This window comes from Leucoraja erinacea, chromosome 10 (assembly GCF_028641065.1).
Source record: "Leucoraja erinacea ecotype New England chromosome 10, Leri_hhj_1, whole genome shotgun sequence".
Lineage (NCBI taxonomy): Eukaryota > Metazoa > Chordata > Chondrichthyes > Rajiformes > Rajidae > Leucoraja > Leucoraja erinaceus.
Window position 1 is genome coordinate 51,214,000 of NC_073386.1, and position 26,085 is coordinate 51,240,084.

At 45.1% G+C, this 26,085-nt stretch overlaps 1 protein-coding gene across 1 annotated transcript; it reads left to right on the forward strand.

The window, feature by feature from the left end:
• Positions 1–5,458: 5,458 nt before the first annotated feature.
• Positions 5,459–25,869, forward strand: LOC129701194 (protein FAM78B). Its single transcript, XM_055642288.1, has 2 exons — positions 5,459–6,906; positions 25,305–25,869. Exons 1-2 carry the CDS (start codon positions 6,644–6,646, stop codon positions 25,825–25,827), a joined length of 786 nt encoding a protein of 261 aa, XP_055498263.1. The 5' UTR covers positions 5,459–6,643; the 3' UTR covers positions 25,828–25,869.
• The last annotated feature ends 216 nt before the right edge of the window (positions 25,870–26,085 follow it).

A 26,085-nucleotide genomic window follows, 5' to 3' on the forward strand; every position in this document is an offset into this window, starting at 1 on the left:
TTCATCCAGATGAAGGAAGACAACAAGGTTGGATAATGATTATGTACTTATGTAAGGCTGAAGGGCCTGTTTCCATGCTGTATCTTAAAGTGAAGTTGGATTGGAAGGTAATTGTTTATTATGCCCCACAAGTTGTCTATCACTGCATGGACACCTGCTTATCATGGGCATTATATACTTGGACTGCACAGTAGAGAGCAGCATATCTGTGTTTGCCATGGCCAGAGATTATTGATCATTAAATGGTTAGACTGGAAAAAAAACCTATATCGGAAAAATAGATTGCGATCCGTCAATAGTGCAGTTTATCAATTTCTATACTGGAGAGTACCGGACCACCAATACATATAGATTCGTATATTACTTGTTATATATGTTGCATATATAATGTTGTGAAGTTAGGAAGAGCAATGGTCTCTTACAAGCTTCTACACATGCACCACAGAAAGCATACTGTCAGGATGCATCACAGCTTGGTTCAGGAACAGCTCTAGCCCAAGACCGCTAGAATTTGCAGAGGGTTGTAGATGCAGCCCAGTCCATCACACAGACCAGACTCCCCACCATTCACACCATCTACACTTCACGCTGCCTTGGAAAAGCAGCCAACATAATCAAATATTTGTTCCACCCCAGCCAGCCTTCATCTCCCTGCTCCCATCGGGCAGTAGATAAAGAATCTCTTTAAGCGCGCACCACCAGACTCAAGAACAACTTCTTCCCCTCTGTTATCAGGCTTCTGAACGGTCCTTCCATAAGCTAGGGTACTGTCCAATTCATCACTGCCCCATTACGGACTGTGGACTTTGTCTCTGGAACTGGTGCGCTACAATGCAGAGAACTATATTCTGCACTCTGTATCTTCCCCTTTGCTCTACCTATTGTACTTGAGTTTGACTTGATTGTGTTTATGTGTAGTATTATCTGATCTGATTAGACACCATGAAAAACAAACCCTGTAATCAATACATGTGATAATAATAAACCTAAACTTGTAAATAAATGCCAGTGTATAGAAATCACTAAAATATGGAAGCCAGGTACAAAAGATAAACGTTTAATGGAATGATAACCTTTATAACAAAGCTAGTGTAAAATGTGGTAGGTGTATGGAACAAGCTGCCAGAGGAGGTAGTTGAGGAGGGGCTAGTGGAATCAAGGGATATGGGGAGAAGGCAGGCACGGGTTATTGATAGGGGACGATCAGCCATGAACACAATGAATGGCGGTGCTGGCTCGAAGGGCCGAATGGCTTCCTCCTGCATCTATTTTCTATGTTTCTATATCCCAACGTTTAAGAAACTGTTAGACAGGTACATGGATAGGACAGGTTTGGAGGGATATGGGCCAAATGCGGGCAGGTGGGACTAGTGTGGCTGCGACATGTTGGCCAGTGTGGGCAAGTTGGGCTGAAGAGCCTGTTTCCACACCGTATGACTCTATGACTTTAAAGGAAATCATGCATATTTAAATGTCAAATGAAGAGTCAACTGTGAAATTGATACTGGTGTTTTTATTTAAAACGTGGCTATATAAAATCCAGTTTATACTAGATCTGAAATACATGTACATTCTGGTCATTGCACCTTATATATTGGCCTTGGAAGAATTCATCAGAATTTTATTTGGGGTCCAAAGGATCGATTACGTGAACTAGGAATGTACGGTATTCTCTGAACTGTAGAAATAGGGAACTGCAGATGCTGATTAATACCAAAAAGGACACAAAGTGTTGGAGTAACTCAGCAGATCAGGCAGCATCTCTGGAGAACATGGATAGGTGATCTTTTGGGTTGAGACCCTTCTTCGTACTGATTGTGTGTGTGTGTGTGTGGGGGGGGGGGGGGGGGGGGGGGTGTATGGGGGGAGGGCAGGATAAAACATGACAGGTAATAGGTGGGCACAGGTAGTGGGAGGACACTGATGGGCAGATGGAACAAAGGTCCGAGATAAAAGCAGAAGGTGTCAAACAGAATAGAAGAGTTACACAAGCAATGTTGCCTGACCTACTGAGATACCCCAACACTTTGTGTCCTTCTCTGAACTCGAGCTGCTTAGCAGTAATTTTGTTGATGTTTGTTTTATTTATAGAGGATGAAAGATAACGAAAGGAATAGTTAGATCTCGCCGGGTGTTGAGCAGCCAGGCTGTTGTCTCTGCATCAATGTCTGCCAGGCCCTGAACTCCATTTGGTGGGTGGTAGAGCAGGCACCAAGAGATGACATGGTTGGCTGTCTGTTGTTCTGCTCCGCATTCACAGGCTGGGCTCTGGCGGAGTCCCCATCTCCAAATGCTGGCATTGAAACGCCCAACTCCAGTACCAAGTCTGTTGAGCTCCACCCATGCTCCGCTGGGGAGGTCAGACCCTGGACAAGAGACTGGTGAAGAGATGTAGCTGGGTAATGGAGATGAGGTTGCCTCCCACTCCTGTGACCATTTGCTGGCTATCCAGTGTGCTTTTGTCTCAGTTGGCTGGATGGATGTTGGGAGTTGTTTTCCATGTGGAGCAAAGGGGTGAAGAGACTTCAGTCAGGGCGGCCTCTGCTCTCTGCTAATAGCCTGATGGAGGAGGTGATCTGGGTCTATGGCACAACGAGATAGTGCCAGAGTTGCTGCTTGCCTTCGGATCCCTGCAGGCGGAATGCCTGCAAGTATAGGGAGCTGCTCGACTGGAGTAGGTTGGAGGCACCCAGTGATGGATCGCAAGGTGCTGTTCAGGCTTGTGTCTACCAGGCTGGTATTACTTCTACTCCATACGGGTGTGCAGTACTCAGCTGGGGCATACACAAGAGCTAAGGCAGAGGTGCGAAGAGTTGATGGACTGGCTCCCCAACTGGTTCCTGCTGCCGTCGGATGAGGCCGCTACTTGCCATGACCTTGTCGCGGAGACCAGCCAGGTGTTGACGAAATGCAAGTGACCTGTCTAGCTTTACGCCGTGGTAAGTGGGCGTTTGTTGGCAGTCCAAGCGCCCGTCGTTAACGAAGACAGCTAGCTCTCGCTTAGCTTCCTTGTTGTTTAGATGGAATGCTGTTGACACTGTTTTGCCTTCGCTCAGCTTTAGACGCCACTGTCGTAGGTATACTGCTAAAGTCCCCAAGTCTTGACTCAAGGAGCTTTCGATTGTCTTCCACTCTTTGTGTCTCATCAGGATGGCTAGATCGTCAGCATACCCATATTTTCCAGCGATGGTCTCTGGGATGTCATGGATGTACACGTTGAAAAACAGTGGAGCCTAGACGGATCCCTGTGGGACGCCATTCTTCAGTCTACTCTGCTGTCCATCTGATAGTGGTTTACTGTTGGAGGATGCGGTCACAAAATCAGTCAGGACATTTAAGTGACAAATGAAGAAATACTTCATGTACAGTTTAGTTAAAGTGCAGAGTTCTCTTCCCTGCAAAGCAAGTGATTAATTACCATAAATCTGAAAAGAGAGATTTTTGCTCAACAATGGTATTAAAGTTAGGATTACAGTCTTGATCTCACTGAACCATCCTTCTTTCTTAGGCACTCCTTCAGAATACAGCATCAGTCCTCAAGGTCAACAGCAGGAGGCGCCCACGAGGCACAAAGTTGGACAGGGAAGGAGAGGGATGCCAGGGCAACACCTACTATCCAATCATCAATGAAGATTAATTAACAGTTCCCTAACCCAGTCACAGAATATCACATAACATTTTTTTCTACAGAAAGCACTTAATGGGAAACAGTTCTATTAAGCAAAGAAACATTCTACCAGGTAAACAATTGGGGCAAGACCCCTCTCCTTGACCAATCACGAGTAACAGCACAAAGACCATGCAACATAGTTTTCAACATTATTATAACCCCATCATCTCCCAACCAACCCTGAGCATGCATTTGCAGCAGGACCTAACTCCCTCTGCAAAACCCTCATACATATTATCAATTAAAGGCCATCTGGACATCAACCTGTACTCAACCTCTCCCCAGGACCCAGACACTCTGGAGCCATGGTCCTCATGGTCTTTGTAACCTTTGCAAAAGATGTCAAGCAGACTCTTCAAAAGCAGAAATCCTCCATTTTGTCAGGCATCCAAAATCCACTTAGGTACGGCAAAAATCTACTGGACTGTTTGTAAGAAAGGAATTTCACTGTGCATTCAACATGTGACTATAAAGCACCATTAAAACCATTGAACTCTTGCTTCCACTCCATGCTGCAGGGATGGACATGAACAATGAGGCTAAAGTGGAGACCACCGAATAATGAAAGGCATAAATAGAGTGGATGTGGAAAGGATGTTTCCACTGGTGGGAGAGTCTAGGGCCAGAGGTCATAGGCTCAGAATTAAAAGGAGCTCTTTTAGAAAGGACGTGAAGACGAGCTTCTTTAGTCAGAGTGTAATGAATCTGTGGAACTCATTGCCACGGAGAGCTGTGGAGGCCCAGACAATGGATAATTTAAACGCAGAGATGGACAAATTCTTGATCAGAATGGGTGTCAAGGGTTACGGGGAGAAGGCAGGAAAATGGGATTAGGAGGCGGAGATCAGCCATTATTGAATAGCAGATTGGACGCGATGGGCTGAATGGCCTAATTCTACTCCTATAACTTGTGAACTACAGATACTTCCACAGAAGAGTAAAAAGCAGTAACGTTTGATTATAGATAGTCCAAGGCTCTCCAGTGAGGTAGAGCGTAGCTCAGGACTACTCTCTAGTTGGTGATGATAGGAGGTTAGTTGCCTGATAACAGCTGGGAAGAAACTGTCCCTGAATCTGGAGGTGTGCGTTTTCACACTTCTGTACCTCTTGCCTGATGGGAGAGGGGAGAAGAGGGAGTAGTCGGGGTGAGACTGGTCCTTGATTATGCTGGTGGCCTTGACGAGGCAACGTGAAGTGTAGATGGAGTCAATGGAAGGGAGGTTGGTTTACGCGATGGTCTGGTTTGAACATGTTTCATCAAATGCGAACTTTCCCATTCACTGTTTCACCCATTGTACATTGTCCCCCACAGATTTATACAATTATTTTATCTGTGACATGCTGTGTGCCATTGCATGTAAATATATCTCATACCTGTGGTCATTCAAGAACCAGACAACCGTTCTCTGGAATTAAACACAAAATGTGTTTTTCTTTGGGGCCAGAGTGGTAAACCTTTGCAGTTAATCCAATGGCTGGAACAGTTTAATATCAGACTAGGTGTGTACGAAGAAACTGCAGATGCTGATTCACACCGAAGATAGACACAAAGAGACACAAACAACCCAGCGGTATGAATATTGATGTCTCTAACTTCAAGTAACCCTTGCACCCCCTCTCTCTCCACCCCACACCCATCCTAGTCGTTGTACTAGTTTCACTGTTGTCCTGCTGAGTTTCACTGCCTGTATTAAGTCTGAAGAAGGGTTTCGGCCCGAAACGTTGCCTATTTCCTTCGCTCCATAGATGCTGCTGCACCCGCTGAGTTTCCCCAGCACTCTTGCCCCATAGATGCTGCTGCACCCGCTGAGTTTCTCCAGCACTCTTGTCCACCTTCACTCTATCACCTACCCCACAGCCAACAATGGACCATTGTGGGCTCCACCTTCCCTTGATCATCGTTGCTTTTTTCCACATATTTCATTCATTTGTTCTATCCACCTTCTATATCTCTCGTTTCCCTTTCCCCTGACTCTGTCTGAAGAAGGGTCTCGGCCGGAAACATCACCTAGTCCCTTTCCCCAGAGATGCTGCCGGATCCGCCGAGTTACTCCTGCATTTTGCGTCTTAATTCAGGCGTCGGCTGAATATCCGTGCAACACAAGGGTCGATGCGATTCATTGCTGGCAGCGACTCGCACAAGCGAGGAAACGGCCGAGCAAGAGGGGGCGCCGCTTGATAGCATAATCCCTGGGAATCCTGTAACAGCGAGAAAGCATTCTCTTAATCCTTGCTTCAGCAGGATCACCAGCCTATTGGGTCCCAGGAGAGACAGCCACAAAAAAAAACATTATTTTTTTTTCTCTCTCTCTGTGTCTGCCTCTCCCTCTCTCCCCCCTCCCTCTCCCCCCTCTCTCTCTCGCTCTCTCCTCTCTCTCGCTTCTGATCTTGAACAGCACGGCGATGGTAACGTAGAAACAACGAGACATCTTCCAATTGCTGGGGAAATCTACGGCGCAGAATTAATTGCAAGGGGGGGCGAAAGAAAAAGGTGTGGATTTATTTATTTGATGTCTGGCGGTCGATTTATGTCAGTGTCGAGGAAGGATTGTGTTTGAGAGTTCCCCAACCGCTCTCTATGAAGGCAGGCGAGGGGCTACGTTTTTCAATGAGACTATGCTACAATCAGTGGCAACAAATCGCTTCCTCTGCTCCCACCGCCGCTACATTTCACCGGGAAGCCTCTCTCTCCTATCTTTCTGTCAACATGCTGCCTCGTCTTCCTCCTTCTTCTTGCCGTTTGTGACATGACTCTAAGGAGGAGGAAAAAAAACATTAACACAAATATCAAAGGGGAGCAATCCAGGCTGGAGAGTGAATGACGAAAATTAGATCCGAAGACGAACAGGGTCTAAATTATCCGGCTAAATCGACCAGAGCCAGCGGGGAATATCGCAGAGCCTCTATTTCTAAGCTTTTTTTTGGTCTTATCAACTACAAATACATATCTGCAGCTGGTCTAACCTTGGAATCATGGGCTGCATTCAGAGTATAACTTGCAAATCAAGAATACGACGGGAGAATATTGTGGTGTATGACGTTTCTGCAACCATTGATCAGTGCCCAACAATCATTGAGGAGAATTCTCCTATTGTTTTACGGTACAAGACTCCATACTTCAAGGCTTCCGCCCGGGTAGTCATGCCCCCTGTACCTCGCAATGAAATGTGGGTGGTCGGATGGATTCAAGCTTGCAACCAAATGGAATTTTTCAACACCTACAGCGACCTCGGAATGTAAGGGAATTTAACAACGGTGCAGTGTGTGGCATGTTGTACCTTGGTTATCATTTGACCCCCAAGGCGGCACTCGTCAAGGTGGCTGCAGCCGCCTCGCAGCGCCGGAGACCCGGGTTCGATCCCGACCTTGGGTGCCGCCGGTGTGGAGTTTGCACGTTCTCACCGTGACCCCGTGGGTTTCCCCGCAGATCCCAACGATGTATGGCTTTGTGCATTGATGCACCTTGTGTGTGTGTGTGTGTGTGTGTGTGTGTGTGTGTGGGGGGTGGTGGGGGGGGGGGGGGGGGGGGGACGATAAATTGGGATAACACAGAGCCGGTATGTAGAACGGAACTGCAGATGCTGGTAGATACGGAAGATAGACACGGAGTGACTCAGCGGGTCGGGCCACATCCAAGGAGAAGGAGGATGGGTGGCTTTTCAGGTCGGGACCCTTCAGTCTCAACCCCGAAACGTCGCCCATCCTTTTTTCCTCCAGGAATGCTGCCCGAACCGCTGGGTTGCTCCAGCACTTTGTGTCTACAGAACGGGTGATCGATGGTCGGCATGGACTCGGTGGGCCGAAGGGCCTGTTTCTATGCTGTATCTCTGAAACTAAACTGAACTAATAGTTTATGAAATCGAGCGTGTTATGTGTTATTTGGACTCGCACTAGCAGTTAGCAAAAATGCCCAGTGCAACAAAAAAACACCACCGCCGGGCAAATGGATTTTATTGCAAAGAATTTGCACATCTCCTCATTTTATTTGAACTAACTTGGCCCCACATCCCTCGAAACTTACCCTATCCATGTACCTATACAAATGTTTCTTAAGCCACTGTTGTTCTCAATATTCAATTCGGTTGTGGCGAATTGGCGTTGTAATTCTATCAACCTTAATGCTTGAGATAGCGTGGTGTAAATGTAGCTCTCAGTGCCTTGAGTTTACATTGATTTAATTCAGCGTGGCAGGGATTGTTTGTCCTTGGACTGTTTTTATTTGAGGCAACATGCATGTCTGGTACATTTTTTGATTATATTTAGTGTTGGGAGCACAGTTAATGGTGTGTTGCTTTCTGCAACCAAACAGTTAATATCTGTGCAGACTGACACTTACAAACTAAACATTGCGCACCTGCCCACATTTCTTTCTAGGAAATTGAGTCCGTTTTGAGAGGCATTTCTCGCAATTGAATTAGACGTCGGCTGCACAAACTATTAGATTTACGTTGAAATAAACAAAAGCAAGGAGCCTCTTCAAAAAGCAAAACACAAAGTGCTGGAAGAACTCAGCGGGCCAGGCAGCATCTGTGGAGGGAATGGATGTTTCATTTCATCCAGCGTTTTGTTCAAGATTCCAGCATTTACCGTTTCTTGTCTCTCCAAGATGCCCATTCAAATCGTCGGTTAATAACTTGTATCCTGATTTTAAAGCATTTCCAAGAATTCGAATGAAATGGTGACGCAAGGAACTGCAGATGCTGGAATCTTGAGCAAAACACAAAGTGCTGGAGTAACTCAGCGGATCAGGCAGCATCTGTGGGGAAGGGTCACCTCTTCCTTTTTTCCACTGATGCTGCCTGACCCGCTGAGTTACTTGAGCTTTTTGTGTCTATGATAAGTTTAAACCAGCATCTGCAGTTCCTTCCTATACGTCTCTGGAAGACATGGATTAGTGATGTTGCGGGTCGGGACCTTTCTTCTGAGATGTTGCCTCAGCCTCGGAGTTCCCCCAGCACGTCGTATTTTGCACAAAATCCCAGCGTCTGCAGTCTCAAATGTCCCCATTGTACTGGTGCTGAACTATTTAGCAACTATGACATGGATTTCTGCGAAATCCAACATATTTCTGCGAAATCCAACATATTTCTGTATTGAAAACGAGCCGTTCTTCATTCTGCAAATGAGATCTCGAATCAGTCTGCAGTCGGGTCCCGACCTGAAAATCCACCTAGTTCCCTCCGCAGATGCTGCCTGACCCACGGAGTTCCTCCAGCACTTCGCGTTTTGCTCAAGATTGAAGCATCTGCAGTTCCTTGTGAATCGGTAGCGTGAAATGTGGTGGGATTCGTTTGAATTTGGCCTTTGACTGCTCAGAAAGTAGGGAGTAAAATTCAAGCTTCCAAAATCATGCCTTCATACTAAATGGGAAAGTAATTCTATATTCCCGAAACAATTTGCTTTTAAGAGACATTTTCACCATCAGCAAAGCACACCATAGAACCATGACAAGTCAAGTCGTCAAGTCGTCAAGTCAAGTCAAGTCAAATTTATTTGTCACATACACATACGAGATGTGCAGTGAAATGAAAGTGGCTTATGTGCAAATCCACCAACCACATTTTAATCAAACACGCAGAAGCGTCACAAGCAGCTACTATCGCAACGTTTAACAATTGTACAGGTACATGGGTTGGATACGTTTAGAGGGATATGGGCCAAACGCAGGCAGGTAGGACTGGTGTAGATGGGACAAGGCAGGTTGGACCGAAGGGCCCCTATCCGAAAAAAAATGCCCGCTCATTCCCTCCACAGATGCTGCCTGACTCGCTGAGTTCCTCCAGCATCTTGTATTTTTTTTGTTGTAAACCAATATCTGCAGTTTCGTTTAGAGAAATTGCTCCCCTTCCCCATTAAAAAAAACAATTTAAAGTTCTATTGTTTTTATTTAAAGAATAGCATCGTCAATCACTCCAATAGCGGGGTATCTGCAGAAAATGATTGGGCCTGGACAGATTCGCCTTCTATAGGGAGCGACTGATGACTGAACGTGTAACACATCCCAGTTGAAACTGGATGATAAAAGCGAGAGACAAAGGCAGGCACCCGCACTGGAACTAAGCCAGGCGCTTCACATACAGTAGCAGAGACCGGCCGTATGATATGTATAGATTGCTGATGTATCTTATGTCACCGTGTTGTCCTTGCGTGGGGAATTCCTTAAAGCTTTGTCCTTCCCGTCTATACCTTCACCCTCATTACCCACAACATTCCTTGGCCACAAACTAAACCGAACTTTAGGATGTTGCCAGTTTTCGAGGGCCTGAACTACCGGGAGCGGTTGAGTAGACTAGGATTTTATTCCTTGGAGCGCAGGAGGGTGAGGTGTGATCTTACAGAGTTGCATTAGATCGTGAGAGGAATGGATAGGATGAATGCACATAATATTTTACCCAGATTGGGGAATCAAGAACCAGAGGCCATGGGTTTAAGGTGAGGGGGAATGATTTACTAGGAACATAGAAAATAGGTGCAGGAGTAGGCCATTCGGCCCATCGAGCCTGCACACCATTCAGATTCAGATTCAATTTCAGATTCAATTTTAATTGTCATTGTCAGTGTACAGTACAGAGACAATGAAATTCAATATGATCATGGCTGATCATCCAACTCAGTATCCTGTACATGCTTTCTCTACATACCCCCTGATCCCCTTGGCCACAAGGGCCACATCCCTCTTAAATATAGCCAATGAACTGGCCTCAACTACATTCTGTGGCAGAGAATTCCAGAGATTCACCACTCTCTGTGTAAAAAATGTTTTTCTCATCTCAGTCCTAAAATATTTCCCCTTTATCCTTAAACTGTGACCCCTTGTTCTGGACTTCCCCAACATCGGGAACAACCTTCCTGCATCTAGCCTGTCCAACCCCTTAAGAATTTTGTAAGTTTCTATAAGATACCCCCTCAATCTTCTAAATTCTAGCGAGTACAAGCCGAGTCTATCCAGTCTTTCTTCATATGAAAGTCCTGACATCCCAGGAATCAGCCTGGTGAACCTTCTCTGTACTCCCTCTATGGCAAGAATGTCCTTCCTCAGATTAGGAGACTAAAACTGTACGCAATACTCCAGGTGTGGTCTCATCAAGACCCTGTACAACTGCAGTAGAACCTCCCTGCTCCTATACTCAAATACTTTTGCTATGAATGCTAACATACCATTCGCTTTCTTCACTGCCTGCTGCACCTGCATGCCTACTTTCAATGATTGGTGTACCATTACACCCAGGTCTCGTTGCATCTCCACTCTTCCTAATTGGCCACCATTCAGATAATAGTCTACTTTTCTGTTTTTGCCACCAAAGTGGATAACCTCACATTTATCCACATTATACTGCATCTGCCATGCTTTTGCCCACTCTGAGGGGCAACATTTTTACACAGAGGGTGGTAGGTGTATGGAACTATAGTAGCAGCAGAGGTATTATCACAACTTTTCAAAAATATTTGGACAGGATAGGATTAGGGGTATATGGGGCTGGAGGGGCAAGTGTAGCTGGGACATGTTGGTCAGCATGGGCTAGTTGGGCTAAAGAGCCTGTTTCCATGCAGTATCACTACGACTCTGAACAGCAAACGGGACATTCATTGCTGAGACCATCCAATGCATCAAGTAGTCCAGCTGTCAACAACAATTTTTGTTAATGGATTGTAGCATTTAGCTTTTGTCCCTGATTCGGAGATTTGGCGACACAGTGGTAGAGTTGCTGCCTCACAGCGCCAGTGACCTGGGTTTGATCCTAACCACAGGTACTGCCTGTACGGAGTTTGCACGTTCTCCCATGGGTTTCCTCTGGGTGCTCCAGATTCCTCCCACATTCCAAAGACGTGCAGGTTTGTAGTTTAATTGGCTTTGGTAAATTATCCCTTAGTGTGTAGGATAGAACTAGTGTACAGGTGATCGATGGTCAGCGTGGACTCAGTGGGCCGAAGGGCCTGTTTCCATGCTGTATCTCTAAACTAAACTAAAATCTAAAATTCCCATCACTTCCCCCACCACTTCCCAGGTTTTGTCCCACCCTCACCACACTTTTCCATGAATTTTCCTCGCACTGAAGAGGCAACTAAGTCGACCACATTGTTGGGACAGGTATCACTGAAAGATCAGATAAAGACAGCAGTTTTCCTTTCGTAAAAGCTCGATTGGTTCTTAGGACATTGTTTTATGAAATCGAACTTTATTTAATTGAATTAGTAAATTTATGTGACATCCTTTTGTCTCCTTTTCCTTACTTCAACCAACGGTCAAATCAACCCCTACCCTTTTACCTGTATCCACCTATCGCTTGCCATGATAGACACAAAATGCTGGAGTAACTCAGCGGGACAGGCAGCATCTCTGGAGAGAAGGAATGGGTGACGTTTCGGGTCGAGACCCTTCTTCAGACATAATGTCACAGGAAAGGGAAATGGACGATGATTTTCCTTTAACTTTCAGTCTGAAGTTTTTTTTTGCTCAAGATTTCAGTCTGAAGAAGGGTCCCGACCCGAAACGTCACCTATCCATCTTCTCCAGAGATGCTGTCTGACCCGCTGAGTTACTCCAGCACTTTGCCTCATTTTGTGTAAACCAGCATCTGCAGTTCCTTGCGGCTACTATGATGTGTGTAGATAATGAATGTTAAAGAAGGAATATTGTCGACTGGGGCTCATTGTTGGCCTTGATCCAGGCTTGTTAAAGAGGTGTTTTGGATCGATCATTAATAGTTACGATTGCCAGAAAGGCATGTTTTAATGGACAACTTAGACGAGCAGAGCAGCAAATGGGATCTAATTGAAACCTACTGATTAATGAAGGGCCTGGATAGAGTGGATGTGGAGAGGATGTTTTCAGTAGTGGGAGAGTCTAGGACTAGAGGGCACAGCCTCAGAGTAATGTGATGCAACATTAGAATGGGTATGAGGAGGAATTTCTTCAGCCAGAGAGTGGTGAATCTATGGAATTCATTGCCACAGGCGGCTTGCAGAGATCAAATCATTGTATATTATTAAAGCGGAAATTGATTAGTACAGGCATCAAAGGTTACGGGGAGAAGGCAGGAGAATGGGGCTAAGAGGGAAGAATAGAGCAGCCATGATGGAATGGTGAAGCAGACTAATTCTGCTCCTATGTCTTATCATCTTATGATCTAAAGCCTGGGGCACTGAGTTTTGTCCGGGATCACTAAAATCAGAGTGAGGAGACAGAAAAATAAATAATCTATGGGTTTGTAGATCTGGAGGAAGTTACAAAGATAGACAGGGTAAAATCATTAAGTTATTGGACCATAATCATTTGCGGCAATTAACGTTGAATTGTAAAGTGTAACAACTTGGAGATGGTTCTTAATAAACAAACACTTTAGCGACCTCTCCTTTTTATTTCCCGATATTTGTCTGTTCTACAATACCTCTCCCTTACCACCAAGCCTTCCTTTAACAGCCTAAAGTTACAATGCCATAAAGGCATACAGCATAGAAACAGGCCCTTTGGCCCATCTTGTCCATGCCAACGAATACACCCCGTCAAAGCTAGTCCCATTAGCCTGCATTTGGCACATATACCTCTAATCCTCCTATCCATGTATATGGCCAAATGAGCTTTAAATGACCTTTACATATAGTATCTGCCTCAACTATCTCCTCTGGTAGCTCGTTCCATAAACCCATCACCCTCTGTGTGAAAAAGTTGCCCCTTAGCTTCCTATTAAATCTTTCCCCTCTTAACTTAAAACTATGCTCTCAAGTTCTTGATTCCCCTACCCTTAGAAAAAAGATTCTATGCTTCCTCCCCATCTATAACCCTTGTGATTTTATGCACCTCTATAAGATCACCCCTCAGACTCCTGCATTCACATAATTAAGTCATAGCCTGCCCAACCTCTCCCTGCAGCTCAAGCCCTTAGCTTTTGACAATATCTTTGTAAATCTTCTCTGCTTTGTTCTGAAAACCCCTTCCAATGGTTTGAAAATGTTCACAAATGTATATTTCTGCTGTCCAACCAATTTGTCTTACTATTGTTGGTATTTTGTTACCAGCTATCTTTTGGATAAAGAGAATGTCATTATCGTTCTTAGTTCAGGGTACTAGTTCGGCCCAGTAACTTCCACTGTGTTTCTAAAGTGTCTTTTAAGGAAGGAGGAATGTCCCTTGGGATTTTTCACACATATTTCGTGGATGGAAAATCGGTTTTGGCAAAAGAACGCAAAGTGCTGGAGTAACTCAACAGGCCAGGCAGCATCTGTGGAGAACATGGATAGGTGATGTTTCGTGTCTGGGGCCCGGTCTGGCGATCCATATCCCTCCAATTCCTGCTTAACCGTAAACCTATCTAAAAGCCTCCTAAATGCCAGTAATCTACAGTACTTTGGTTTAATTTTAAAAAATGATTACATTCCCACCCTCTCTCAATGTATGGGGACATTAACATTTTCAGCAAGAGATAAATCATAGAAAAATAGTGCACAAAACAGGCCCTTCGGCCCACAATGTCTGTGCCAACCATGATGCCAAGACCTACATGCATGTGTTATCTACCTGCACATAACCCACATTCCGTAATTCCCTGCATATCGATATTCCCATCCAAAAGTCTTTTAGACACCACTATCATTTCTGCTTCAACCCACCACCCTGCCAGGCACTCACCACCCACTGTGTAAAAAACCTGCCCCCGCACATCTCCTTTAAACTTAGCCCCTCTCAACTTAAAGCCATGCCCGCTAGTCTATGACGTCCACAGTAACAACATAGAAGATAAACAATAGGTCCTATTAATACAATCCCGTGATGGGATTAGTAGGTTGTTATTTCATGCTCAAGACAGTGTAAATCACAGGAAACAATTAGCAAGCCATTTGGTGCATTAGTCAATAGAAGTACTGTAAGTGCAGCAATGCCAAGTGCCAATATATTCACCCAGAGCTGTTCATAAGTTCATACGTTATAGGAGCAGAATTAGGCCATTGGGTCCATCAAGTCTACTTCGCCATTCAATTATGGTTCACCCATCTTTCCCTCTCAACCCCATTCTCCTGCTTTCCCCCCATAACCCCTGACACCCGTACTAATCAAGAATCTGTCAATCTCCACCTTAAAAATATCCATTGACTTGGCCTCCACAGCCGTCTGCGGCAATGAATTCCACAGATTCACCACCCTTTGACAAAATTAATTCCTCCTCGTCTCCTTTTATTCTGAAGCTTTGCCCTCTGATCCTAGACTCGCCCATTAGTAGAAACATCCTCCCCACATTCATTCTATCCAGACCATTCACTATTCGGTAAGTTTCACTCCTCTTCATCTCCCCCCCCCTCCCCCCCATCCTTCTAAACTTCAGCGAGTACAGGCCCAGTGCCATCAAACGCTCATCATATGTTGACCCACTCATTCCTGGGATCACCTGCTGTCTCCAATGATGAGATGGGGGCACTTGCACTGTTAACTAAGTACTGTTCTGTTGCTTTGTGCAGTTGTTGTCCCTATGGACTAAACCAAGTCTCCCCTCTACTTCTCTCCTATCAACCCCGTCACCCAATTAACTGTTGCAGTTTATTAAATATCTACTCCCAGCTATTAAAAATGTTCCACAACTGCTTAATATTACCCAACCTGACCTCCTGGTGGCTCAGCACTTCAACTCCCCCTCCCATTCCGAATCCGACCTCTCTGTCCTGGGCCTCCTTCATGGCCAGAGTGAGCAACACCGGAAATTGGAGGAGCAGCACCTTGGGCAGTCTGCACCCTAGCGGCATAAACATTAAATTCTCCAATTTCCGGTAGCCCTTACTGTCTCCTCCCCTTCTCAGCTCTCCCTCAGCCCTCGGGCTCCTCCTCTTCCTTTTTCCTTTCTTCTCCCCCCCCCCCCCCCCCCCACCAACCACCTTCAGTCTGAAGAAGGGCTTCGGCCCAAAACATTGCCTATTTCCTTCGCTACATTGATGCTGCTGCACCCGCTGAGTTTCTCCAGCACTTTTGTCTACCTTCGATTTTACAGCATCTACAGTTCCATCTTAAATGCTTAATATTGTAGCATTTATAAGTAGCAACACGAGTGGTAAATAAGGTGTATGGTATGCTTGCCTTCATCAGTCGGGGCATTGAGCATAAGAGTCAGGAAGTCTTGATGCAGCTTTATAGAACTTTAGTGAGGCTGCATTTGGAGTATGGTGTGTTGTTCTGATCGCCCCATTAGAAGAAGGACGCGAAAGATTTGGAGAGGGTGCAGAAGAAATTTACTAGAATTCTGCCTGGATTGGAAAGTATTAGCTCATTGGAGAGCTTTGAACTAACTACCTTTAATTGGACGTACACAAAATTGCTGGAGAAACTCAGCGGGTGCAGCAGCATCTATGGAGCTAAGGAAATAGGCGACGTTTCGGGCCGAAACCCTTCTTCAGACCGGCCCGAAACATCGCCTATTTCCTTCGCTCCATAGATGCTGCTGCACCCGCTGAGTTTCTCCAGCAATTTTGTGTACCTTCGATCTTACAGCATCTGCAGTTCCTTCTTAATCACCTTAAATCGGACTTTGACTGTAGGAAGGCACTGCAGATGTTTGTTTATAACAAAGATAGACACAAATGCTGGAGTAACAGTCTGAAGAAGTGTTCCTTCCGACCTGAAACGTCACCCATTCCTTTTTCTCCAGAGATGCTGCCTGACCAGCTGGCTTACTCCAGCGCTGTTTGTCTATTTTTAATCAGACTTTATTGGAGTTTAATGTTATGTCTTTGCACAAGATGTTGTACCCTTTATCATTTATCTGTACACCATGGACGACTTGATTGTATTCATGTATAGTATTTGACTGGATAGCAAACAAAGGCTTTTCACTGTACCTCAGTACGTGGCAATAATGAACCTAGCTATAAGGAGAGGTTGGACAAACTTGGATTGTTTTACCTGGATTGTTGGTAACTGAGGGGAGACCTGATCGAATTATATAAAATTCTGAAAGGCTCAGACAGGGCAGACAGACACTCCTGGTGTGGAAATGTCAAAGACTGGAAGGCATAGGTTCAAGGTCTGTGGGGGAAAGTTGAAAGGAGATATGTGGGGCAAGTGTTTTACACAGAGAGTGGTGGGTGCCTGGAATACACAGCCAGGGGTGGTGGTGGAGTTAGATACTGTAGTGGTGTTTAAGAAGCTTTTGGATAGGTACGTGGATATGCAGGGAATGGAGGGATATGGATCACATGCAGGCAGAGGAGATTCATTTAATTTGGGAATCTGTTTGGCATGGCCATTGTGGGCTAAAGGGCTTGTTCCTGTGCTGTACTATTCTATGCTTTTTCAGCATGGGGAGCAATGGGCGTGAGTTTAGAAGGATGAGAGGGAATCTCATTGAAAAATATAAGATTGTTAAGGGCTTGGACATGCTAGAGGCAGGAAACATGTTCCCGATGTTGGAGGAGTTCAGAACCAGGGCCATATTTTGAGAATAATGGGTAAGCCATTTAGAATGGAGACGAGGAAACACTTTTTCCTCACAGAGAGTGGTGAGTCTGTGGAATTCTCTGCTTCAGAGGGTGGTGGAGGCTGGTTCTCTGGATGCTTTCAAAAGAGAGTCATGGGGATATGGGGAGAAGGCAGGAATGAGGGTACTGATTGCGGATGATCAGCCATGATCACATTGAATGGCGGTGCTGGCTCGAAGGGCCGAATGGCCTACTCCTGCACCTATTGTCTATTGTCGATTGAGTTCTATTGACAGTGATATCGCTGGCCAAATATTTCATTTAATTTAAGAGAATAGTTGAATTAATTGAACGATGTGAGACCGTGTGAAAGGGAAACAATATTAAGCAGGTGTGGAATATATTTAAAGGCAGGGAGAAGATATTTAATCTATGTGCTATGTTAGGGGAATATTGCTGGATGGTTGAATAAAGGCATACGCTCAGATTCTTCACAACAAATCACACTTTAATGTCAAGAGTCAAGAGTGGGGGAGTGGGGCAGCACAGTGGAGCAGCAGTAGAGTTGCTGCCTCACAGCGCCAGAGACACGGGTTCAATCCTGACTACGGGTGCTGTCGGAACGGAGTTTGTACGGTTTTCTCCAGGTGCACCAGTTTCCTCCCACACTCCATAGAGATATAGGTTTGTAGGCCAATAGGCCTCGGTAAAACATTGTAAATTGTCCCTTTTGTGAGGATAGCGCTAGTGTATGGGGAGCTCTGGTTAGTGTGGACTCGGTGGACTGCAAGGCCCATGGATGTCTAAAGTCTGAAGTCTAAAGTAGAGTCACGAGTCAAGAGTGTTTAAACCCCTGTCCCACAATGCGAGTTTACCCAAGAGCTCTCCCGAGTTAAAAAAAAATCAAACTCACGGTACTTCATCACCAGTATTTTTTTACTCTTAGACATTTTTCACACTGTTGAAAACACTTCACGAGTTACCGCGTTTCCCGAGTACCTGCCGTTAGTATTGCGAGCCGCTACGAGACGTCCACGAGCTCCGACGTACCCGCTACGTACATTCTACGTACTTACCATTAGTTTGATTTTTTTTAAACTCGGGAGAACTCATGGGTAAATTCGCATCGTTGGACAGGGGCTTTAATTGTCATATGTACCAACAATGGAACAATTAAATCCTTACTTGCAACAGCGTAAAAGGCCTGTAAACACATTAGATGTGGATAGTATATATCTAACACATATTCAATGTCGTAATACGAGTGCATACAATGATGCCAGGGGGGATTGCCGCCCAGCCGTGGCAACATTGTGACCCCCCCCCCCCCCCCCCCCCCCCCCCTCACCATCCCCACCCTCATCAACTTGCCCCGAACGACCCAAGTTACCAAACTCACAACCGTCCTTTTACGCAGCAGTTGCAACACATTTCACCTTGTGTACAACAGGGACGTATACACAGAAGCTTCATTAGCGCAGGCTTTCACGCCAGCCAGATGGAACTCCTTCCATTGATAAAGCTAATCACAACTCCTCAAAACAACAGCTCCGATAAGCAATCTCATACACATCACGATGGTGTTTTTATTGCACTACTATTTATTCGAACATTTATTGGCGTTCAAGCTAGTTAGTGTTTTAGATGAACTTTCCCTACGGTTTTGTTCAGGGATTAGAAGCGGGTCAAATTGTAATGCCCCGTGAAAAGCTTCTTACAGTAGCAACATCAATAAAAAGCAGTTTTAATCAAATAGAAAGCATCGTATTGAAAGCCATATAAATGTGGGGGAAATTAACTGCTTCGAAAGTTTCCAAATTCATTGGGAACTGATCAATTTCTTCCATTGATCTAAATCAAGAATTAACAGCATCCGTGTCTCTGATGGAACCTAACTTTTCTGAATGGGTTTCTATCATGGGGACGAACCTCATGTACTGAGTTACGTTTACTGCACCAAGATCTGTGCAAAGTTTTCACTGTACTTCAACACCTGAAAATTTGCGTTGAGATAAGATATTATGATATTTTTGTAAAATGCAAAGTGCTGGAGTAACTCAGCGGGTCAGGCAGCATCTGAAGAGAACACGGATAAGCAATGTTTCGGGTCAGTAGGGGGTGAGGAAGCTGGAAGAGAGGTGTGGGTGGGACAAAGTCTGGCACAGAGGGGGAGTAATGAGAGAGGGTCTCACAAAACTCCCATCAGACTTTGAAAACTTTGACTTTGTACGAAGCCCATATTTCTTGAATGAAACAATACATTCAAACATGTTTTGTGCACGTATTACTAAGGGCGAGGTTTGTAATTATGTTCTTTGTAAATTTATCAATATTTTGGGGCATCACAGTGGTGCAGCGGTAGAGTTGCTGCCTTACAGCGGCAGGGACCTGAGTTCAATCCTGACTACAGGTGCTGCCTGTGTGGAGTTTGCACATTCTCACTGTGACTGTGTGGGTTTCCTCCAGGTGCTCTGGTTTCCTTTCATATCCTAAAAGATGTGCAGGTTTGTAGGTTAATTGGCATTTTGTAAAGTGTAAATTGGCCCTTGTGTGTAGGATAGTGCTAGTGAATGGGGTGAAGGCAGGTCGGTGTGAACACGGTGGGCTGAAGAGCCTGTTTCCACACTGTATCTCTAAAGTCGAAAATCTACTTGTTAACAGCAACTTGTGCCTTGCTGGAGATAAGCAAGAGATGTGTCTGTCACAGAGTGTAAAATACTTATTGGTCTCGATGATAGTTATATGTTTCAATCATTATCTATTGGCTTCATGTGGGCATTTCTTGAAAGATGCCTAATTGCTCTTGTGAAGATAGGGGTGCCACCATTGTGTAACACTGCAGTTTGTATGAAGATAGACACAAAATGCTGGAGTAACTCAGCGGGTCAGGCAGCATCTCTGGAGAGAAGGAATGGGTGACCTTTCAGGTCGAGACCCTTCTTCAGACTGGAGTGCAGAGATGCTTCCTGTCCCGCTGAGTTACTCCAGCTTTTTGTGTCTATCTTCAGTTTAAACCAGCATATGCAGTTCCTTCCTACACAGTTTGTATGAAGAACTTGCACATGCCCCCTTTCTCCCTCCCTTCGCCCCACTCCCCTGAAACTCCCTTTCTGTGCCACGACCAGGGTACCAACCCCGAAACGTCAGCTATCCACGTTCTCCAGAGATGCTGCCTGTCCCACTGAGTTACTCCAGCACGCTGTGTACTTCTGTGCAAACCAGCATCTGCAGTTCCTTGTTTCTACTCCTATAGAGTGCCAGTGAGAGTTCAAGAATTTAGCTGAAGTTGGTGATCAAGGAACAGTGTTATGTTCTCAAGTCAGGATGTGATTGGGTAATGCTTATTACACTATTTACATGTAGCATCCATTTTCATGTGTCTGCATTCATTGTTGTTTGAGTTAAAGTGAAATGTGACGTTGAATCCATCACAGATACATTGGGACATCTTTTGATTTCTTTCTTTCCTCGTAATTTCGATTAAAGCAGAGTCTGATAAATCTATCACAAGTTTTCTCTTTGTTTCTCAGAAGCATATTATTTGGATTGTTCTTGCTAATGAAATGATGTGATGAGATATGGCAAATTAATTTATTCCCCCACAATTCATTATGGAGCTTTGATTTGATTGGTGTTCCATAAATGAGCACAAGGATCTTCTAAAGCTGCAGCCTATAGAGTCAAGAGTCAAGTCAAGAGTCAATTTAATTGTCATTTGGACCCCTAGAGGTCCAAACGAAATGCCGTTTCTGCAGCCATACATTACACACAAATAGACCCAGACACAACATAATTACATTTTACATGAACATCCATCACATAGCTGTGATGGAAGGCCAAAAAAAACTATAACGGATAACATTGGGGGCAGTGTGAAATATACGTCTTCTAGATGCGCTGGGATGCATCCTCAGTGATGTGACCTGGGGTTGTCGGGTGTTTCGGGTCTCACAACATCAGACACCCTCGCCCAGGCGACCCAGCCGGGGTTGACCAGGCCACGACTTGTGTCCCAGCAGCAACTGCCCACGGATCAGCCATCTTAATCCAACGCCACCTAGTGGCTTTCTCTGCGGCTTCGCTTGCGGGTTGAATGGCCCTCCCCGTAATGGCCAACTGGTTGAGGCCTTTGCTGAGCGTGCGTCCTGTAAAGCCTCTACAGCCCACCTCTATGGGCTCATGGCATTTGTGTCTTCCAGCCACATCTCCATCAGTTCCTGGTGCTTTGCGCGTTTCCGCTCGTTAACCTCTTCAATACGCTCTTCCCAGGGCACTGTCAGCTCCGGAATGATCAGCTGTTTTGTCACTTCGGAGGTGATGATCATGTCTTGCCGGAGTGATGTTGCTGTGATGCGCTGTGGACATTTCAGCTGTTTGCCCAGATCGACGGGCAGCTGCCAGTCAGTGGCTGTGTAGAGGAGGCCCGTCCTTGTTTGTGAAATGTCTTCAAATGACTTCCATTGTTATGGAAGTGGATCTGTGGAATTCAGTGCCACAGGTGGCTGTGGAGGTCAAGTCATTGGAAACATTTAAGGCAGAGTTTGACATATTCTTGATTGGTAGGGGTGCCAGGGGTTATGGGAAGAAGGCAAAAGAATGGGGTTTGGAGGGAAAGATAGATCAGCCATGAGTGAATGGTGGAGTAGACGATAGGCCAAATAGCCTAATTCTCCTCCAATCTTAGGAATTTGGATCCATTGATGGGTCTGAAATATAAACAGATAGTAAGTGATTAATAGCCAAGGAAGGAGGCATATTGGTAAATGTGCAACAGATCACAGAGGTAGGGCATATGGGAGCTCGCAAAGAAAAGAAATGAGGAATAGTGGTTTGGGTAAATCAATAATGGTTGGGTAAAGGGGCCACAGTTTAAGAATAAGGGGCAAGCCATTTAGAACGGAGATGGGGAAACATTTTTTCTCACAGAGAGTGGTGAGTCTGTGGAATTCTCTGCCTCAGAGGGCGGTGGAGGCCGGTTCTCTGGATGCTTTCAAGAGAGAGAGCTGGATAGGACTCTTAAAAATAGTGGAGTCAGGGGATATGTGGAGAAGGCAGGAACGGGGTATTGATTGGGGATGATCATCCATGATCACATTGAATGGCGGTGCTGGCTCAAAGGGCCAAATGGCCTACTGCACCTATTGTCTATAACTGCAAAGTTTAGCATTGAGAGAGAGGAGAGCAGTGGTATCAATAGTGAGACATAGGTGAGAAGGGTTGTGCAGTATGCAGAGGCAATATTTGGAGCAGAGTGGATGTCGAGGAAGGTTGTGGAGCTGAGAAAGGACATAAGATCATGAGAGAAATAGTGTATAATATCATGAGAGGAGTAGATAAGGTAAAAGCACAGTCTTTTACCAAGAGTAGGGGAATCTTGAACCTGAGGACATCGGTTTAAAGTGAAGGGGGATAGATTTAATGGGAACTTGAGTGGCAACTTGATAAGTATATGGAATGAGCTGCCAGAGGAGAAACATAGAAACATAGAAACATAGAAAATAGGTGCAGGAGTAGGCCATTCGGCCCTTCGAGCCTGCACCGCCATTCAATATGATCATGGCTGATCATCCAACTCAGTATCCTGTACCTGCCTTCTCTCCATACCCCCTGATCCCTTTAGCCACAAGGGCCACATCTAACTCCCTCGTAAATATAGCCAATGAACTATAGTCATCTACCTTCTGTGGCAGGGAATTCCAGAGATTCACCACTCTCTGTGTGAAAAATGTTTTTCTCATCTCGGTCCTAAAAGATTTCCCCCTTATCCTTAAACTGTGACCCCTTGAAAAATGAGCCAGGTACTATCGCAACATTTAAAAAAACATTTGGACAGGTGCATGGATAGGATAGGTTTAGAGTGGGCAAGTTGGGCCAAAGGGCCTGTTTCCATGCTGTTGACTCTAGGATGCTATGACACATAAAGGTAGGATAAATCTGATGAATCTTCTGTGGAAGGCACCTTCAGGCACTTAAAATGCAGACAGGAGCTTGGTTGAAATTTACATTTGCATTCAAATTATCTTCTCTGTGGAATTGAACAAAGATTACTGCAACTTACATTCATAAGTTGCAGTAGTCTTATGCATAATAACTGATACATTTTACAACTTTAGACTCTAGGGGTGCAGCAAGGAAACAGTCCCTTTGGCCCACCGAGTCCATGCCGACTATCGATCACTCCTTACACTGGCACTATCCTACACACAAGGAACAATTTACAATTTTACCACAACCAATTAAGCCACAAACCTATACGTCTTCAGAGTGTGGGAGGGAGCAAGAGCATCCAGAGGAAAGCAACGCTATCACGGGGAGAACTTACAAGCTCCATACAGCCAGCACCCGTAGTCAGGATCGCACCCGGGTCTCTGGTGCTGTTATGCCCCTGTCCCACTTAGGAAACCTGAATGGAAACCTCTGGAGACTTTGCGCCCCACCCAAGGTTTCCGTGCGGTTCTCGGCGGTTGCAGGTGGTTGCCGGAGGTTGCAGGTAGTGGAAGCAGGTAGGGAGACTGACAAAAACCTCCGGGAATCTCTGGGAACTGCACGGAAACCTTGGGTGGGGCGCAAAGTCTCCAGAGGTCTCCGTTCAGGTTTCCTAAGTGGGACAGGGGCATAAGGCAGTAAGTACCTCTACCGCTGCATCACTGTGCCGTATCTCAAAAGTAAGAAACACAAAATATTTATATCACACTACTTGACGATAGTATTATAGTTAAATGTAAAATGTAGGGAATAGAAGAATTTGGATTATGTGCTGACAGACACAATTTGGCATTGGTATTATGTTCGGCACAAGCATTATGGGGCAAAGGGCCTGATCCTGTGCTGTATTCAATGTCAATATGTTGTATATAGAATATTATGAAATAGCCCAGTCATCATGACATTACCTCCTGTACATCCAAATACAATTAATGTAGTTATACTGAAAGGAAAGAGGACTGATGAAATGTTCGAAGAGGATTCTTGCTTTTTGCTCTTTATAATTATAAACATGGATTAAAGAGCAACAGGAAAATAGCCCAGACACAATATCCAATAGTATGCTAGTAGAGTATTTAAATGTGATTGCCCATCTACTGTAACACAAAGTCTTTATTCTTAATTAGGAGGGTAACAGGGTCATTAGTAACTACAGTGTACTGGGAGACTTCCCAATCTTTTGACAGACATCACATACGCTAGTACAGCACAGCAATGGGCCATTCGGCCCACAATCTTTGTGCTGAACGTGACGTCGTTAAACTGAGCTCACCTGCTGGTGTAAGATCCATATCCCTCCATTCCCTGAACTTCCACGTTCCGCTGCAAATTGTTGATGTTATTCCTCGGCTTCACTTTCCCTCCTTATCCTTGGATTCTCCTGGTATCTAAAAACAATCAAGGGCGGAGAATCCACATGCCTCTGGGATAGAGGATCTCAAAGATTGTCCCATAGAATGGTTTTATACTTGTTTAATATAGTGGCGTTATAGAGTCAAACAGCATGGAAGCAGGCCCTTCGGCCCAACTTGTCCACGCTGACCAAAATGGCCCATTGTCACCAGCCTATCCATTTTCTCCAGAGGATGCTGCCTGACCCATTGAGTTGCTCCAGCACTCTGTGTCTATCTTTTCCCCATTGACAATATTTATTGTCTAAATATAACACCACTCTGAATTCTAGCACGAATAATTCAGTTGAAGTTCTTGCCTCCAACATTGCAACTGTACCACAGTGTCCAGTTACACTTTGAACGATTACATTATTTCAATTGGGCAGCTTTCAGCCCAATGTTATGAATATTGATTCCTCAAATTTCAAATACCCCTTGCATTGCCTCCACCCCCAACCCCAATACCCTAGTCATCCTACTAGTTCCACTGTTCACATCCTTGTGTCCCTTGATTGTCACCTCTTCCCCAGCCAACAATGGACCATTATGGGCTCCACCCTTCCTTGTTCATCTGTCCCCAGCCCTGCTTTGTTCTGGCCTTTTCTTACCCCTAGTTCCCTCCCCCAGTCTGAAGAAGGGTCCCGACCCGAAACGTCACCCATCCTTTTTCTCCAGAGATGCTGCCTGACCCGCTGAGTTACTCCAGCACTTTGTGCCTGAACCAGCATCTGCAGTTCTTTTCTACACATCATTTAAGGTCAACTTGTTCGGTTGGCAGAATTCGCCCGTAGTAAATTCTTGGTGAGTGAATGCTAGTTGCCTACAAATAATGCTCACTTACATTTATCTTTATCTAGGTCCAGCTGGGAGCTGCCTGACTTGCGGGAAGGCAGGGTTAAGGCCATTAGTGACTCTGACGGGGTGAGCTATCCATGGTACGGCAACACGACTGAAACAGTGACGCTGGTCGGCCCTATCAACAGGGTCTCTCGGTTTTCTGTCAGTATGAACGACAATTTTTACCCGAGTGTGACATGGGCGGTGCCAGTGAGTGAGAGCAACGTGTCCCAGCTCACCCGGATTAAGAGGGACCAAAGTTTCACCACGTGGCTGGTGGCCATGAACACCATCAGCAAAGAGAAGATTATCCTTCAGACAATCAAATGGAGAATGCGCGTTGACATTGAGGTGGACCCGCTCAACCCATTAGGATACCGCGCTAGACTTGTTGGAAGGGCACAGCAGGAACAGCCACGGATATTAGCCAGAATGGAGCCCATACCTCCAAATGCCTTGGTGAAACCCAACGCAAATGATGCACAGGTCTTAATGTGGAGACCTAAACGTGGTTCACCTCTCGTTGTCATACCTCCTAAATAACAACACATTGCAGCTCCTCAAGAAATCTTATAAGGACCTGGTGTTATATATATATATATATATATATATATAATATATATTAATCTCCTATTTCATCCAGCAGCAGCAGATGAACAAGGTTGGATTTTAATTTATTTTTATTTTGATATATATGTGTGCACTTTTTAAAAGGAAGTGAATGAAACCTTGATTTGATCATGGGATCTTGCTTGGCCGTTTACAGGAGTCTTGCACTGTGCAACCAATTCTGGTAACATT

Coding starts and splice junctions, on each gene's coding strand:
- LOC129701194 (XM_055642288.1), top strand. CDS start 6,644: ATGGGCTGCATTCAGAGTATAACTTGCAAATCAAGAATACGACGGGAG. Junction 6,907..25,304: donor ACCTACAGCGACCTCGGAAT/GTAAGGGAATTT, acceptor ATCTTTATCTAG/GTCCAGCTGGGAGCTGCCTG.